At 38.0% G+C, this 19,358-nt stretch overlaps 1 protein-coding gene across 1 annotated transcript in view; it reads right to left on the bottom strand.

The window, feature by feature from the left end:
* PID1 (phosphotyrosine interaction domain containing 1) overlaps positions 1-18,889 on the bottom strand; it is a 157,234-nt gene extending 138,345 nt beyond the window's left edge. The window contains exon 1 of the mRNA XM_053709837.1: positions 18,753-18,889. Coding sequence (XP_053565812.1) covers positions 18,753-18,782 — 30 coding nt within the window. The 5' untranslated portion in view covers positions 18,783-18,889. The remainder of the gene's footprint in view (positions 1-18,752) is intronic.
* Positions 18,890-19,358: the final 469 nt, after the last annotated feature.

Below are 19,358 nucleotides of genomic sequence, written 5' to 3'. Positions count from 1 at the left end.
AAGTTGAACTGTTTAGCATACTCTGTTACCAGATTCAAACAGACACTCTGTTGCATCGAACATCCTAGGGCTCCCAAATATCATAACGGTAATCTATATATTTACCTTCCACTGTCAGGTTCTTCCTAAACTGACACAGAGATATCAAATCCACAGCTAAAACAGCCTATCCCATTACTCTCAAGGTTCACTAATGCAAATTTCTCTGAAGTAAACTTCCACACACACACACACATATACACACAGTATATAAAAACTTGTTTAATCTGCAGTTTCATGCTACATACCAGATGTATAAATTAATTAATTTCAAATTTAGGATCTAGCATGAATATTTATCAGCAAGAGGCACTTTAAGGGGACTGACAATGTTTTTATTTATATACGTAGAATAATCCAATATGTAGAAGCCAGGAATACAATTCTCAGAGCTATGCTTCCATGACTCCCAGAATGTGTAAAGGTATGCGATTATGGTCACATAGGACAGCAAACGTAATTACACAAAGAATCACATCAAGTGAATATAATAGGGATATGAAACCCAAAATTCTTTCTTTTGCGATTCAGACAGAGTATGCCATTTTAAAAAAAAGTTTACAATTTACTTCTATTACTAAATTTGTTTATTTCCATGGTATTCTTTGTTGAATAGATACCTGGGAAATAGTGCTCCCATCTAGTGCTCTTGCAAATTATAGAAAAACATTCTTACAAAATTGCTTACATATAGTGGTCCAGACACATGCACGCTCCTGAGCTTATATCCCTGCTTATTAATAAAAGATACAATAGGAGTAAATTATAAAGTTGTTTCAAATTACAAGCTCTATCTGAATCACTAAATTAAAATTTGAGGATTTATGTCCCTTTAAATTCAGAAAATCAAAACACTCAGTCGAAAAGCAAAACATATGAAGTATATTTCATAAAATTATTATTTAAAAAATGGTTTACAATAAGGATGGATAAATCAAAAGGGAATTATGGCCACTGAAATTTTAATGTTGGCGTATGTTTTATTAATCTCTTTTGCAATGCAATACTGACCGACTCCGGCCCTTTAAGAACGTCAGTAAGATGGTGTGTCTTAATTTGGCAATAGACGGCTCCATACCAGCTGCGTCCTGTTAGCAAGTGAACCAGAGACGCTCATCAGGATTTAGGAATGGGAGCTATTTCCCTGTTCAGATGCAAAATTTAGCCTTTCAAGTAACAAACACGCTGCAGCAAATCTAATCAGCTCCAGAAGTAGTAGCGCAGCCACTCATTGTGTCGTTATACCTCCTGATCAACGTCCCAAAGCCAAACATTCTTGTTCTCAATGAAGAACTCCATGCAACTGAAATGTTTGTGACCGCCTTACACATGCATCCCCAAATCCTTCAGCATCGAAGACAGAAAAACTATTTTTTCTTTCACGATTCAGATAGAGAATACAATTCTAAACAAGTTTCCACTTTACTTCTATTATCAAATTTTCTTTTTTATCATGTTATTCTTTGTTGAAGAGATATCTAGATAGGTAGCGTGCACGTCTGGAGAACGACATGACAGGAAATGGTGCTGCCATCTAGTGCTCTTGCTTATGTATAACATTTTTGCAAAACTGCTGCAGACACATGTACACTCCTGAATTTACCTTCCTGCTTTTCAACCAAGGATACCAAGAGAACCAAGAAAATTTAATTATGAAACGTTGTTTAAAATTGTATGTTTTATCTGAATCATGAAAGAAAAATTGTGGGTTTATGTCCCTCTAATAACATTAAAAGCTCCATTTAAAAATGGTAGAAATCTAAGTTTACTGTGCCTAAGCGCTCTAGAAATTTGTTCAAAATCTAGGAGCCAGCCCATAAATTTAGGAACTAGAAACGTTTGTCCGTTCTTCTTATTGTTGTTTGCAGGGAAGAATGCTGCACTCCAGGCTGGCCCCCTGGCCTACTCTCCCCCATGTTCCCGACAGCTTCGGTCAGCATCACGCTTCCACAAGAAATCAGGTGACATTAACTCTCTCCACCCATGTTGCATCATTGATAAAGAGGCTCCGCAGGAGTTATTAGACAGTTGACTTGGCCAAAGTTGAACTTGTAATTTCCAGCTGTGTGGTCTAGAGAGGATTCAGCTGCACCAGGCTAAATTTTAGGTGTGGGGAAAAGTGGGGGGCGCCCAGTGTTGTCTTGGGAGCTCTAAACTAGGGCCTAATTTTAAGGCTTCAGTGGCTTGATGGCGCCCGAGTTTGTCAAGCTCTGCCTTAATGGATTCTTAATGTGATATTAACATATTTTTCTATTTATATATTGAAAATTATTCACTTCATTGCAAAAGATCTGCCTACAAAATATGTCTTTTTAGGGACACTAAACTAATACATTCTATGCGCCTCCCTCTTATCGTGGGTGCTCACTTTTTGGAACCTAGGTTACACTGCAGGTATCTGAAGGATAGTTGCTGCACATGAGCAAACACATCAGCACTGCAATGTAGTGAAAAATACATTTCAACATGGCATCACCCAAGACCAGAGGAAGCGCGGGAGGGGAAATGACCTCCATACTATGCTCATAAAATCTATTTAGTGTTAAATGTCCCTTTAAAAGCATATTTTTATTTTGGTATAATATGAATTGTTTTGCAGTCCTGAGACACACACACATTTAAATGTCACTTGAACATATTGCATAAGTATGTAGAATATTTCTACTCACCACTAAATGCAGAAAAGCAACTTCCAAGCTGCTAAAATACCCACATGCTCACTGATGAACAAAAATAAACCTAAGGAGCCAAACAAAACCATTTAGGAGCCAGATTTGGATTCATACAAACTATGCACTTTCATGAGTCAAGTGTAAATGTAAGAATGTGTGATTCATCAGAGATTTACACCCAAGTTAGTTCTAAGACAACTGAATTTGACTGCTATTTAACCCTTTGAGTGCTAATGACGGCTCTGACCCGTCATGAGCACTCTCCCACCTTGAGGGAGATCTGGGGGCTCCTTACTACTCCTACCCCGGCGATCATGCCTGTAGAGTGATGGGCATCGCCGGGGCTTCACGTGATGCGCGGTGACGTCACGTGCAATTACGTGATGACGTCACCGCGCAACTTTATTTATACTTAACAATGTTAAGTATAGCAGGAGGGGGCATGCTGCTTAGAAGCCTGTATCTCAGGCATCTAAGCAGCTACAGACCCCCAAGACACACTGTTGGAAAGGTAATCGCCTTTCCAACAGTGTAAGTATTGGGGGTCTGTAAAAAAAAAATGAAGTTAAAAAAAAAAAAATTCAAAAATTTAAAAAATAAAAAAAATTAAAAGAAAAAATATTAGCACCCAGGTGGGAAATGGCTTAGCAGCCAAAGGTTTAAAGAGACATAAAAGTGCAGTTAAAAAATACACAGAAAACAACTTTATGTTCAATTAAAGGTATACATAATCCATTTTTTTCAGATAGAGCATGCAATGTTAAGCAACTTTTCTAATTTACTCCTATTATCAATTTTTCTTCATTCTCTTGCTATCTTTATTTGTAAAGTAAGGAGCCGGACCATTTTTGGTTCAGCACCTGGGTAGAGCTTGCCGATTGGTTTGCTACATTTAGCCACCATGAAGCGCTACACAGGTGCTGAACCAAAAATGGGCCGGCTCTTAAGCTTACATTCCTGCTTTTCAAATAAAGAGCATGAAAACAAAGAGAAATTGTTAATAGGAGTCAATTAGAAAGCTGCTTAAAATTGCATGCTCTATCTGAATCATGAAAGAAAAAAAAATTGGGTTTAGTATCCCTTTAAAGGGCATTTTTCTAACACAATTATTCTGGTCTTCATTTATTTTCAAAATTAATCATGGGCTTTCGTCAGTTTCTTTCACACCAAGGCTATGATTATGGAGCACTTCCGAAACGCGTAAGCCATACAGCGCTGCGCCCTCTACACCAATTTCATTTTGCTGTGTTTACCTACCGATTTCAATTGTTACTAATAAAGACTTCCTTTTATGGAACAGCTGAAACTTTGCTTTCTTTGAATCTTCTTTCACGCCAAAACATATTCTAATATATTGTGGGGCTCATGCTCCGCTGATGCATGCCCCGAAAGATGGTGGCCGAGTATTCCAAATTTAATTTACCAACTTTAAAAACAAGTAATAAAATAATAAAAAAACACAACAAAAAAGTAATCTAGATAACGTAAATGAAAAAAATAAAAAAATACAAACTAGAAAGGAAAGGCAAAAATGGCCCTACATCACAGCTTGACATACCTCAGGTAGTAAACTATAGCGCCTTAAAGGGACAGTCTACACTAAAATTGTTATTGTTTAAAAAGATAGATAATGCCTTTACTACCCATTCCCCAGCTTTGCACAACCAAAATTTATATTAATATACTGTACTTTATAACATTTAAACCTCTAAATTTCTGGTTTTGATTTTTCCTCACATAGCTATAAACACTCCCAGGATGTACAACTGTCTACTCAACATATATTATGGTTTCTAAGTTTTATATAAATGTGTCATCCCCAGCTCTACTCCACAGAAAGACTTATTTTTGAGCGGAGTTCAGATGATAAACATAAAAGAACTGTGTGACTGATAGAGGATAACTACCAAATTTTCCAGTGATCACAAAATTTCAATCACAACACCAGCACATGAGCGACACAAAATGACACACAAGTCATGGAGATTCTGTCTGCCTACTTATGCCTTCATTTATAGAGTTGACAAATCTGTTTAAGATTGAGGATCCAGTAAGAATATTTAGGAGCCAGACAGTGGTATTTGTATATAGATGGAGTTAGAAGGCAGGTGTTGAATTTTAGGAGCCAGTGACTCCATGGCTCCTGAGTTTGTCGAGCCTTGGGGTTAACGAAATGACTAATAAAAGTCAAATAGGTAGGGGCGGAGCCAACAGCCAAAGAAACAAGACGCACACCTCTGGAGCTCTCTGTTTTACAGCCAAATAACCCTATATATTCGACAAGGAAATATCTAATTTTGTGATAAGACTTATGGTACTTGGCTCTAGACTAAAGGACATCATATCTAAGACAACTTCTGCTACAGATGTAGCTTATGAAACCGTCAAACGGAGTAAACTGTTGTCTCTCCCTGGAGAGTAGATCATGGTCCTGCTCTCGTTAAAGCCAGCTTGCTCCAGCACGGGGCGAATCCTTAATTGATGTCCTAATTCATGGGCTATAACTGAGACTTCTATATACTGACCCAGTCTGCTGAGAGCGCAACTAGGGACCCGAAAGAGAGCTCACAACGCTTCATCTCTACAGCCTCCTGGGTTAGAACGGAGATAGCCATATTGCAGACTGAGCCCACGATACTATACTTAGGCTGAAATATGGAGGCAGACTACTACTAAAGACGCTACTCGGTAGGATTGAACATTTCACGATCTCATGCATACTCTTAAAGCTACTATGGGAACAGGAGACACCTGCGCAACCAAAATGGCGGACAACAGTGTTGGCTGGCTATCAAGTACAGAGTCTCAACCCGCCGCAAACCACTACTACCCCTCGGCTGCTGTTCTGGAAGCCCAGCTTGGTGTTCGGGACACAGAGATGCCGAAACTGCAAAATCCCTCTCTTCTCGAGGATGGACCTGCCTCCTGCAGCTCTGATTTCCCTGCGCAGGACGTGAGACGCTGTGTGAAACTACTCCTAGGCAGTAATCAGGATGATGCGGCCGGCCTCTGGTCGGATTCCGATAGCAGCTCAAGTGTCAGGTACCACAATGTCCAAACTTGTCATACAAACAGACCTAAGGAAATAGACTATCCCAATCTAAGGAAGCAGTTGGGTCAGTCACCTCTAACCAGCGTAGCTGCAAACAGCCTAACTATCCGGAGGCGACAGCCATGTCTTCAGATGACGACTGTGAGGCCTGTCAGACTGGTAAGTGAGATTTTGCTGAAACTTTCAATGAATGGAGATATAACCGTAATCCTTATGAAAACTGGCATAGGCTGATAACTTTGGATTTGCAGCCTGAACCCATCGCTGGGTATATACTGACGGGACATTTTATTGAAAGCTGGCTGGTTTGATGAGAGTGCCCAATTTGTTATACCTGGCGCAAATTTTATAATATATTTTGTTACTAGTCTTCTTGATGCAATGTAATGTTTATATGCTTGGATTATATGTTTGCTTGCACTCTGATCTCTCTATTATACTATATAAACTAACGTTGCTTTGCCTGTATCTCCCTATTATATGGTACTAAGGTTGTGGGTGTGTAATATGTACTGGGGCATTTGGGATCAGAATTTCAGTACCTATTTAGGATTCCCATTTCTCACAGTCTCTCTCTTACAGCCCTTTTTGCTAGCTATAATTAATAGCTATCTAATCTCCCTTGTATCTAACCCTCAATACAGGCTCTTTCTGATATGTTTAAAGTAGGCAGGTTTTTTCTGAATATGTTCTGCTGTTCTGCCCAAGAGACAATCACTTTGTTAGCAGAGATTTAGTTTCACTACCTAACAGAACGTATGCCTAATATTGTTTTATGAGAGCTATAATTTTTGAATCCCGCCTTTACTCTATTCTAGTTTATTTCCTATAAAATACTGTTTACACTCTTTCATTATCTAAAGAACAGGATGTGTTCTTGCTGGTTCATTTACACTCTATATCTTAATTGGTTATGCAGTATTAATGAAAATTACAGGGTAAAACTTCTTGCAATCTGCCTGAATTTTATGTAAATGTATATTCTGCTAAAGGCACAGCCTTTGGTAAACTTTACACATGTGTGTGCCAATATTTATGCTCTTCTTCTAAACCCTCAAGTTTACTGTTTCAGGGTTTAACAAGTTTGACACTATTATTTGAATGTTCTATATATATGTACTAGATATGTAGATATGAGCTTGCAGTCCTTACAAAACTCTATATGTAAAGGTTTACTCTAGAAGCTGGTTATTACTAATTCTAATATATGCTAGTGTAGCGGGGTATATCTATCTCTTAATAATACTCACTAAATAATTTAAAAGAAAAAAAAAAGGAGAAAAAAAAAAAGGATATGTTACTTAGTCATATTCTTAATGCTATTATTCCTGCTTATTGCTGTGTGTGTAAAAGGACTTCTTGTTATTAGCAGGACTGTCTGCATTATTGTTGATATATGTCTGAGAAGCCCCACAGGTTTGTACAGATTATTTTCCAAGTTACCAAGTTCTGACCATTACAAATTTGTGAGATTTATGTTATACCTCTATATGGGGCGATATAACTTTATATTTACTTCATGCTTAGAAGATGTACATGTGTGGGCTGGATGCGATGTTGGATATTGTATAATATAATCCTATGGTCTGTTCTCCACTTTATCCCCCTTTAATTATAAAAAAAGGGAAGAGAAAAAGAAAAGAAACTCATCTTTCCACAACCCCCTTTCACAGCTAAGATAAGGAGCTAATACATTATAGTTTATGTGTTTATCATCAGATTACTCAACCTTTGTGTTAAATTTTAAATTGCTCTTCTATATACCCCTAACATGCTTTCACATGACTAATAATACATAGCTGGGTAACTTGATATCTTAGCCCATTTACTTTGCTACATTACCAAAATTAATAGGCCCCTCCAAGTCTCCTACTATACTCCTATATTCCTATGGCTCCGCCCTCCACCCTTTCCCTACTATACATAGCGGTGCTTACCCGCTGAATATTCCCCTCCCCCCACCTATTATACACGTATTCATGCTCCTTTTGAAGCTCTTAAAGAACTAGATTTCTGGTCATCAGTTATCTATTATTTCCTATACTCTGGGTCCATTGGGCCTAAAACAAAGCACCTCACTGGCCAGCTACGCATGACATACTTTGAAGCTCCTAGCGAGCTAGACTTCTGACCGTCAGATATCTATTATTTTTCATATTTTTGGCCCATAGGGCCTGAATCTATGTTCCTAACAGGTCAGTCATATGTGATATATTATTGAAAAATCGAGGTTTCATTAGCCTCTCACCAAGCTGTGGTATGATTTCCAAAATATTTCGGTTAATTATGTTTGTATTTTGTTCTCTTTACAAAATAGTGTATTGTGTTTTATGTATGTTCTACGCAAAAACCTCAATAAAAAATTATTTAAAAAAAAAAAAAAAAAAGTCAAATAGGTAAATGTGCCAATGTTTAAATCCCTTTGCGCAATATCTAGAATTTCACTAATGGGTTATACAAAACGTCAAACATACATTTTATAAAGTACATTTTCCAAGGCTTCAGCGCCATTAGTACCAGGCTCCCTAAAAAGATATTAGTCACAAATACGAATAAACTTGTTTTTCTCCAAGATACAAAGAAGCATGGGAATTGTTCTTACCAGCCAGTGAGGCAATGGTTTAATGGTTAAAGGATCTCACACATATGAAACAATTACGTATATTAAATATATACATTTTAGTATGAAAAGGGTAAAAGGAGAAATGCATTGTGGCAAGTAAGTTCAATGTATTACAAATGAGAAAATACCATTAAAGGAGCCATTTTGTGAACAACTTAAAGGGACAGGAAAGTCAAAATTTAATGTTCATGATTCAGGAAGAGAAACAACTTTCTAATTTACTTTGATTATCAAATTACCTTTGTTCTATTAGTATCTATTGTTGAAGAGTAATCCTAGATAAGCTCAGAAGCAGCAATGCACTACTAGGAGTTAGATTTACAAATCTTCACCTAGATTACAAGTTTTGCGCTATAGAGGGTGCAAAATGAATGCAACAAAAGTTCCGTTAGTTCACCCTCTATAGCGCTGCCATTACAAGTTTCAGAAAAGCCGCCTTGTGCATGCGATATGGTGGCGATGAGCTCCTTACCGCACACAATCCAAGGGCTGCTTTGACGTGCTTGTGCACGCTTTCCCCATAGACATCAATGGGGAGGTGTTAGAAGAAAAAAAAAAACTACCACCGGAAGCACGGAATGCACATTTTTTTTTAATATTTAAATTTAAAGTTAGGGGGTTGTTAGGTTTAGGGGTTAATAGTTTAATTTAGTTTTTGCGATGTGGGGGCTGGCGGTTTAGGGGATAATAGGTTTATTTAGTGACGGTGATGTGGGAGGCCAGAGGTTTAGGGGTTAATAACTTATTAGTGGTGGCGATGTCTGGAGCGGCAGATTAGGGGTTAAAGGGACATTCCAGTCAAACATGTAATGCACGGATTAATTACATCTTTGAATAGAAACATATTTGCAATGCACATGTAGTGGCCAAAATGCTTCTAGTAAAAGTTATCACTGTTTTAGTGTAAAAATTGTTACTGCACGTGCATGTGAAACATAGCTAGATATTGTCAGTGCCATTGTAAAAACTGTAGCTGCCCAGAACACCAGTGGGGCTTGTATTATGTCAGCAATAAACAAATTACCAGATGGTACAAGCACCTAAGACTCTCTGAGCAAGTGCTGTGTTTAAAACGCTGGTGCACGGTGCATACTTAAATATACTTTTGAAACTGCCATAGCTTTTATTAGAAGCATTTTTGCTAATAGATGTATATTATCAATTTTGACTGGAATGCCCCTTTAATAAGTTTAATATAGTGTTTGCAATGCGGGAGGGTGGCGGTTTAGGGGTTAATAGGTAGTTTATGGTTATTGTACTTTGTAACAGTTTAGTTATGAGTTTTGTGTAACAGTTTTGTTGTGCAAAACTCATTACTACTGCTCTCAGATGGCGGAACGGATCGTGTCAGTATAGGCTTGTACGCAAGTATTTTAGACTCACCGCACAACTTGCAATTGCAGCGCTATGGAAATCCCAGGCAAAAACTTCATTCATTTTTTTTTTTTTTTTTGAGTGCGGGATTGACGTTGTGTTACAGGCTAAAATGCTTGCGATATAGCTATACCGACAAGACTCGTAATGGCTGCGTTACAGGTTTTTTACGCTGAAATGGCCATTTTTTTCAGCGTTAAAACCGAAACGCAAAACTCGTAATCTAGATGCTTGTAAGCCAATGAAAAGAAACAAACGGGTGCAGCCATCAATCATCCGTTACCTACCTAGTTATGCTCTTCAACAATGGATACTAAAAGAACAAAGCAAATTTGAGAAGAGACGTAAATTGGAAAGTTGTGTAAAATCGATCCGAATCATTATATTTTAATTTTGAACTCACTGTCCCTTCTTAACTTCCAGCCTTTCTTTAGAACAGGTTTTGCCTTTAAATTGGGACCTGAAAGTTAAAATTAAACTTTTATTATTCCATGCAATTTTAAGCTGCTTTTCAAACTTACTTTGTTTTCTTGGTATCCTTTGTTGAAAGGCATAACTATTTAGGCTCAGGGGCAGCAATGCACTACTGGGAGCTAGCTCCTGATTGGTGCCACTTTTCATTAGCTGGCTAGTTCCCAGTTTTGCATTGCTATTGTTTAACCTCTTTGCAGGGTTAAACAAAGTTATATGTAAGCAATAGTGCAATAATAAAATGCTGTAACACATTTGAGGATTTTTTATTTTTTTCTGTACTTGTTTGTCCCTTTAATCATATATTATTTTTTATAAAATCAGAAAACAATTTACCCATTTACTGGTTACGATAGGGCAGTGGTTTTCAAATCTGTCCTCAGGCTTCCCTAACAGGCCAGGTTTTCAGGATTACCTTGGATAAGAGCAGGTAAGATACGATTATTTCCCCTGTGTTCCAGATCAGATATCCTCAAAATGTGGCCTGAAAACCAGTGAGATAGGGTTTCTTAAAGACATTAACCAAAGCTGCAACACTTGTTCTTAGTTATTGTTAAAGGGACATTCATTTTTGTTTTATGGTTTTTTTTTCTTGTTTTATCAGTCAATAAAAAGGACAGTCTATTCAAAATTAAACTTTCATGATTCAGATAGGGCATGCAATTTTAAACAACTTTCGAATTTACTTTTTTCATCAAATATACTTTGTTCCCTTTTATATTCTTTCTTGAAAGCTAAACCTAGGTAGGCTCATATGCTAATTTCTAAGCCCTTAAAGGCTGCCTCTTATCTGCATATGCATTTTGATAGATTAACAGCTAGACAGCGCTAGTCCATGTGTTCCATTTAGATAACATTGTGCGCACGCCTGTGGAGTTATTTATGAGTCAGCACTGATTGGCTAAAATGCAAGTTTGGCTAAAATGCAAGTCTGTCAAAAGTACTGAAATAAGGGAGCAGTCTGCAGAGGCTTAGATACAAGATAATCACAGGGGTAAAAAGTATATTAATATAACTGTCCTTCCCACCAGGCCAGATATTCAGGATTGCCTTAAATGACAGCGGGTTAATTACCATGTTTACTATTTAGCTGATTATTTCACCTGTGCTCCAGTACAGATATCCTCAAAATCTAGCCCGTTAGGGAGGCCTGGGGACAGGTTTGAAAACCAGTACTCTAACTGAATCATGAAAGTTTAATTAGTGACCCTTAAAAGGGACACTGTACCCAAAAATTGTCTTTCGTGATTCAGATTGAGCATGAAATTTTAAGCAACTTTCTAATTTACTCCTATTATCAAATTTTCTTCTCTCTCTTGGTATCTTTATTTGAAATGCAAGAATGTAAGTTTAGATGCCGGCCCATTTTTGGTGAACAACTTGGGTTGTCCTTGCTGATTGGTGGATAAATTCATCCACCAATAAAAAAGTGCTGTCCAGAGTACTGAAACCAAAAAAAAAGCTTAGATGCCTTCTTTTTCAAATAATGATAGCAAGAGAATGAAGAAAAAATGATAATAGGAGTAAATTAGAAAGTTGCTTAAAATTGCATGCTCTTTCTGAATTACAAAATAAATGTTTTGGGTACAGTGTCCCTTTAATGATCAGTTATACCTACAAGCAGAGCATTCCATGTGTCTGAAGTTGTTCTGTGTGTTTATTTTTGTATTTTAAAGAACATGTTTTGCTCATTAAACCATCACCTGTTGTTCTCAAGAACATGCCTGTAAAAATGGGCTGAGCCTTCAGGTAAAAAAAAGACAAGCTCAGAATGTTATCGATGTCTAAATACACGCCTAAAAAAATAAGTATGACTCAAAATGCGCCACCAGCTATTTCAGGTACAAAAAAAAAAAATCTATCTTTTTCCTATATTAACTAACTAATTTGAGCGTAATATTGGCTTAAATTTAAAGGGACAGTGTACACAATTTTTCATATAACTGCATGTAATAGATGACTACTAACACAGATACCGATTTAAAATTCCAGTATAAAACATATTGCATTTTACTTAGAATCTTTTAGTTTAGCACTGTCGATGAGATTAGGCTGGGACACCCATTGAAAGGGGCTGGGGGAAAAAAAGAGCAAACACTCCACTTTCCCCTGCATATGAAATGACAGACAACATAAACAGAAGCCAGTAGGAGTCTGTAAACCCATGTACATCTGACACTGTAGGGCTTGGTTAGGAGTCTTAAAATAAGCACAATGTTATAAAAAAAAAAGAATCTAAACTATACATTGCTAAAACAACACTCTCCCAGATGGGCTATCTAAATGGATCATCTACAAAACATTTATGAAAAGAAAAAATCCAGTGTACAATGCCCCTTTAAGCACGGTGGTGTGCCCATTTTATAGGTTCTAGTGAGAATACCGTGTCTTGAGCATCATCTCATTTGTTGAAACTAGGCTTCATGCACTGGTCAGCCGTTTGGTTGTTTCTCATTAAATTGCAGATTTCAGTGTAGTTCATTTTAAGGTGTCTAGCAGGTTAGCTTATACTTGAGGATCTCATGTAATTACATTATAATGTATGGGGCAGACAGTAGGTCAGCTTTGGCCGTTTGACCAAAGAAAATTATATATATACATAAAGGGGAATCAATTGAAAAAGGAACAAACCCCTACAAAAAGGGGGCTGAAGTAGATCAGTGGTTCTTAATCTTTTCTGTACTATAACACACCCCAATCAAACACAAATTTACAAGGAACAGCAATGGGTTTTAAAGACCACATTTATTACCATTACATACTAGGGATGAATAAATAAAACACTTGGAGTGCATATGGATGGGAAAGTAAGTAGCATGCCTCTCAAAATGTGCTGCTCCCAAAATCCTGATGCCCTGGGCAAAGGCCTAGTGTGCACACTCCTCAGCCTACCTAAGTATGTTCTTCAACAAAATAAAGAGGACAAAGTAAATTTGATAATAGAAGTAATATTTAATGGAATTATGAAACTTTAAATTTTGACTTTCTTGAGCCTTTTAAAAAGGGACAGGAAAGTCAAAATCAAACTTGCATGATTCAGATAGAGCATGCAATTTTAGGAACCGGACCATTTTTGGTTCAGCACCTGGGTAGCGTTTGCTGATGGCGGCTTAATGTAGCCACCAATCAGTATGCGCTACCGAGGGTGCTAAACAAACAAAATGGGTCGGCTCCTAAGTGTTTTTTTTCCTATGTGTTTTTATGTGCCCCTAATGGAACGATTACTAGTACAGTAGCACATGTCTAGGATGTGAGTCTCAAAATTTTATTTTATTTTTAAAAAAGAAAAAAAAAAAAATTCCTCATGCCATTAGATGAGTTTTGCCTTGTAATATGTTTTATTTCAGCAATCGAGAGTTTGCTGAGAGATTTAAAGTTGCTTGGGACAAGCCAAGAAACTAGGTCTGTGGGATCTTGTATATTCATCTGGCATCGAGTCGGACTCACCATCTGGAGAAGATTTTCTAGCAAAAGAGAGGGAGGCAGAGGCTCTAGCTAAACAGGACAAGCAACCCTTGGTCCCCCGGGGACCTCTTTAATACGTGTCACTCAGAAGACTCTTCTGCAGAATGCAATCTCAGTCCAACTTTCCAAATTGCACAAGGAACCACACAAGTCTAAATAAATGACTTTTGGAAGAGACAAAAAGGAAAACTTTAAAGAGTGAGGGGGTTAATTAACCCCTTTAAATGAGAGGCCATGGTCGCTTACACCAAATATTTTGATAATATTTAATTTATATGAGGATTTCCCAGTATGCTGACCTTTAAACTGTTACGTTAACCCTTTAGTGACCAAACACTGCCTGCCATCAAGTGCTTTAGAACTATATTGAACATGTAGGTTGGTGTTTCTGCGAAATTTAGTGAGGTATCTACTGGCACCACAAAACAATAGCTTGTTGCTAAAAGATTAATTTCCTTGCCCCTGTACAGACTAAGCCAGGATGACTGCTCGTCAAACAATAGCAACATTACGTCAATATGTGACTCTATGGGGCCGAATTATCAAATGGCGGACGGACATGATCCTCTGTAGCGAATCATGTACGCCCAACATCGCTGAATGACGAAAGCATACGCTGTCTGCATTTAAGATTGCACAAGCAGTTCTGGTGAACTGCTTGTGCAATGCTGAAGCAGGGATATTCAGGGCCATCCGGCCCTTGATAATTCGGCCCCTAAGGGTCAAGTCAGATGTTCTAACTAAATAACTACATACAATGTTGATGCATTACAATGACATGACATGTCTTTTACCGGGCCACACAAATAAATGAGTAAAAGAGAGGATCATTACTTGTTATGTTTAAAAATACAGCTTGTTTATTTCATCTAGAAAGTATTGCCTTAAACAAAATCCACCAATTGCTATATGATCCCAGCATTCAAGAAATTCCACACCAAACAGTTGAAGGGACTTGAAACCTAAAAATGTTCTTTCATGATTCAGATAGAGAATACAATTTTAAACAGCTTTCTAATTTACTATTATCTAATCAGTTTCATTCTCTTGGTATCATTTGTTGAAGGAGCAGCAATGCACTACTGGTTTCTAACTGAACACATGGGTGAGTCTATCACAATCAATATATATATGCAGTCACCAATTAACAGCTAGAACCTAGATTCTCTGCTGCCCCTTAGCATGTCTAGATAAACCTTTCAGCAAAGGCTAACAAGAGAAGGAAGCAAATGAAATAATAGAAGTAAATTGGAAAGTTGTTTAAAATCGTATTCTCTATCTGAATCATGAAAGAAATTTTTTAGGTTTAATGTCCCTTTAAGAGGCACTATGCCAATTATTTTTTGCTAACAAAAATTAGCCAGTTCACATTTTTAGAAACAGTTCAACTGTTATGTCCATAGATATGTTAATCTAAATGAAGTTAAAGGGATATAAAACCCAAAAAAAAAAAATATTTTGTCATTCAGACAGAGCATACCATTTAAAAAAAAACAACAGGAAAGTTCTTCTCTGTGAAAGGCACATATTGAGCAAAAAAGAGGCTGCATCTTGGGTGGTAACTAGCCATAGAACAAGCTATTATGCTATTGTTCATTCCCAGGTTGAGCGCTTCTCTCTTTTTATTTATGCAAATTATGACACTTAGGGAAGTCTCCCTAAGTGTGATGCGGGAATCCAGACGTGGACCCGTTGCTCAGTGTGCCTATAGGGATATGGCTGCACCTCACTGATGAGGCCCACAATAGGCCGAAACGTACATCTGGGGTTTTGCCGTTTCTCTTGTTCAGAGAGGGATTGCTTGGTATTTCGGGGCTGGACTGTACTGTGAAGTCAGGATCAGACTGATATGCTACAGGAAAGTTCTTCTCTGTGAAAGGCACATATTGAGCAAAAAGAGGCTGCTTCTAGGGTGGTAACTAGCTATAGAACAAGCTAGTATGCTATTGTTCGTTCCCAGGTTGAGAGCTTCTCTCTTTTTATTTATGCAAATTATGACACTTAGGGAAGTCTCCCTAAGTGTGATGCGGGAATCCAGACGTGGACCCGTTGCTCAGTGTGCCTAGAGGGATATGGCTGCACCTCACTGATGAGGCCCACAATAGGCCGAAACGTACGTCTGGGGTTTTGCTGTTTCTCTTGTTCAGAGAGGGATTGCTTGGTATTTCGGGGCTGGACTGTACTGTGAAGTCAGGATCAGACTGATATGCTATAAGAAAGTTCTTCTCTGTGAAAGGCACATATTGAGCAAAAAGAGGCTGCTTCTAGGGTGGTAACTAGCCATAGAACAAGCTAGTATGCTATTGTTCGTTCCTAGGTTGAGCGGTTCTCTCTTTTTATTCATTTTAAAAACAAGTTTCCAATTTACTTCCTTTTATAAAATGTATTTCGTTACCATGATATTCTGGGGTCAATTTATTATTTTGAAGACAGACATGATACAATGTAGAGTATCATGTCCGCCGCACATCGATAAATGCCGACAGCATTCTTGTGAACTGCTGGTGCAATGCCGCCCCCTGCAGATTCTAGCAGGGGGTGTCAATCAGCCCGATCGTATTCGATCAGGCTGATTGCTGTCTGCCCCTCAGAGGTGGCGGACGAGTTAAGGAGGAGAGGTCTTAGGACCGCTGCTTCTTAACTTCCGCTTCAGGAGGAACTGAAGCGGAGTGGGTCGGAAGCAGCATCTGCTGCTTCATAAATCGACCTCTCTGTGTTGAAGCGATACCCAAGTAGACACCTGGAGCTCTACATGGCAGAAAATAGTGCTGTCATCTAGTGGTCTTGCAAATCTGCTGCCATATAATGTTCCATAAATGGGCCAGCTACTAAGCATATGTCCCTGATCTTCAAAAACAGATACCAAGAAAACAATAAAAAAAAAATTGATAATAGAAGAATCTTAATCATGAAAGAAAATGTTTGGGTTTCATATTGATTTAGAATTTTAGGAGCATCAATGACAGTTCAAATAATCTGTTCAGTCTATAATGTGGATCTAAAACAGGATATTCTGAGTGGGTCACCGAGTGTATGAATATGCACAGCATATTATTCCTCATGTAACTACTATATTGTTCAGTGGCACAGACTTCTAACTTGTGCCCACTCTACTGAGGGACGTCACAAAACATTGGAGAAGGGGCACACTTCACTTGCTGTGTGTAGGAAACGAAATTGAAAGACATTTCAAACTTTAATGAATGTTAACCTGTTTGGTTCCAAAATTGATAGTATATAAAAGGAAGACTCTTTTGGTTTAAGAGACAGCATTGCAACATAAACATAAATTGGTTTAACATATTTTGTTAGCCATTCAACAAACATAACATATTTACAAATGTGCACTTAATCTCATCTATTGCACAAACTTCTAGAGACTTAGTAAAATGTACCTCTGCTTTCTATATTTTTGTTGTTTATTAAACATTTCAGAGCACCTTTTATCCTTTATTAATAAATATTGTAATATGTCCAATGCATCATATACAGTATACAGAAGTTCCCAGAAGTGAGCACAGCATCCTTACTTTGTCTGTTACCAATAACATTTTAAACAACACATCTGGTACTATGTTCCTTGCTTTGTTACACTGTCATATGCAAACACAAATTAATTGCAGAAGGCTTAAAAACATATTTCTTCATACAATTAGTATGACTCATAAAGCCATGCAAAACATCTCCCCTTGGATCTCCCAAGAAGATCATAGTGCAAAAAAACTCACAATTTAAGTTGTATTCACAATATAGTACAAATTACAGAACATGAGTAATTTTTATTCCATAAAAAAACCAATAACAAACATGTCAGATTTGTTCCTGGTGTTTAACTTTCCTCTTAACACGTTGTTAAAGGGACAGTAATGCCATAATTAGACATTCATTATGTAAACAGAGCATACAATTTTAATTTAATTAGCTTCCTTCTCTTGTTATCCTTTGCTGAAAGGTTTATCTAGGCAAGCTCTGGAGCAGCAAAGAAGCTAGTTTCTAGCTGCTGATTTTGGTGGCTGCGTATAATATATATATCGATTGTGATTGGCTCACCTATGTGTTCAGTTAGAAACCAGTAGTGCATTCTTGCTCGTTCAACAAATGATACCAAGAGAATGAAGCAAATAGGAAAGTTTTTTCAAATTGTATGTTCTACCTAAATAATGAAATAATGTTTGGGGGTTTCATCTCCCTTTAATATAGGAATTACTGATAACTTTCTAAAATAAAAATAGATTATCTTTATGAAGACCAAGCATTCACAGCTTTCCACTGCAATAAATATAACATTTAGATTGCTACTACTTTTAATAGGCACTATATGAATCTGATATATCTGGTCAAAGATTAACTACATTCCATTTATGAAATTCCCTTACCATGTAAAGTATTTGTAGCTAACATTAGAACACATACAAATCTTAGAAATGTAATTGTAACTAAATAAAAATAGTACAACACAAACATTATCCTTAGAAAGTGAACCCCTTTACCCTGCCCCTCCAGCACTCTCTAAATATCTCTGCACTTTGTAGTCACAACACTCAGGTCCAAATACTAGATACACAACACAAATATCCCATACAGATAAACTATATATACCTCCAGCATTCATCTGCCACACCACTGAGACCCCAGTATAGATACCAACATTCTATAGAACTCCCAGACAAATACCTACACTCACTAACTCCCTAAGCTAACACTAAAACCAGCAATCATTCACTACTCAATACATTCCAACACTTCCCACCACTATGTACAGCCCAGGTACTTATATCAAACCTTTTTACCATTACTAATTCTATTATATACACACACAACATCCATTCACCCACAGACCTGTCAAAATAAGGAATTCTCTACACTGCACCCCATGAAACATAGTGTATCCAAACTATCAGTGAATGGACATTATTCACCATCGGCCCTCACGCAACCCCCTTACCTCCCTGTAAAACGTATTATACCGACCCCCTCTGTACCAGTGCCTCAAACATCACAATCACCATCCATAAACACTGCTGCATATGTCACTCAAAGGTTTAGCCTAGCTCACCTGTAGTCTCTCGCTGGCTGGCTGCCACATCTCCCTCTGCTCCCCTCCGGGTGTATCCAGAGCTCTGAGAACCCCGATGCTGGACACCGTGCCTCTCCCAGCCTTCAGTCCGACTCCGCCCCGTCTCCTGCCTCCTAACTCAGCCTCCTGCCCCAACCAACTATCCTCCCCATCTGCGCTCAGCACGCCCCATTCCCATATAGTGTAGGCGTGGCGAGTGTAACTTGAACGCCCCTAAGAGCTAAACTCCTGGAAATAGGCGGGCACAGCTAGATGTCACGCCTCGAACTAAACGTGCTCAAAGTGTGTGGGTGGAACCTTACTAACGCACACCCCTAAGTGGGCAGTCCATACTCTAGATACACCTTTTAAGTTTAATAGATCTCGTTCGCGCACTCGTAATGAATTGCCAGGGAAACGAAATAACCCTTTCTGTGCTGTCAACTTTGAGAGACTAGACTAGAGTGTTTTTTTATGTAATGCTGCGTGTAAAGTTCATGTTATTTGCCGTTTTTTAAATGTATACACAGCACAGCAGGCCCTTGAACTAAGGTTGCCAGGTGTCCTCCACAAAAATACCGAACACCCAAGAAAAAAACTAGGCGG

The sequence above is a fragment of the Bombina bombina genome, chromosome 4, assembly GCF_027579735.1.
Source record: "Bombina bombina isolate aBomBom1 chromosome 4, aBomBom1.pri, whole genome shotgun sequence".
NCBI lineage: Eukaryota > Metazoa > Chordata > Amphibia > Anura > Bombinatoridae > Bombina > Bombina bombina.
Note: the sequence above shows the minus strand (reverse complement) of the source record. Positions and strands in the feature narration are given on the sequence as shown.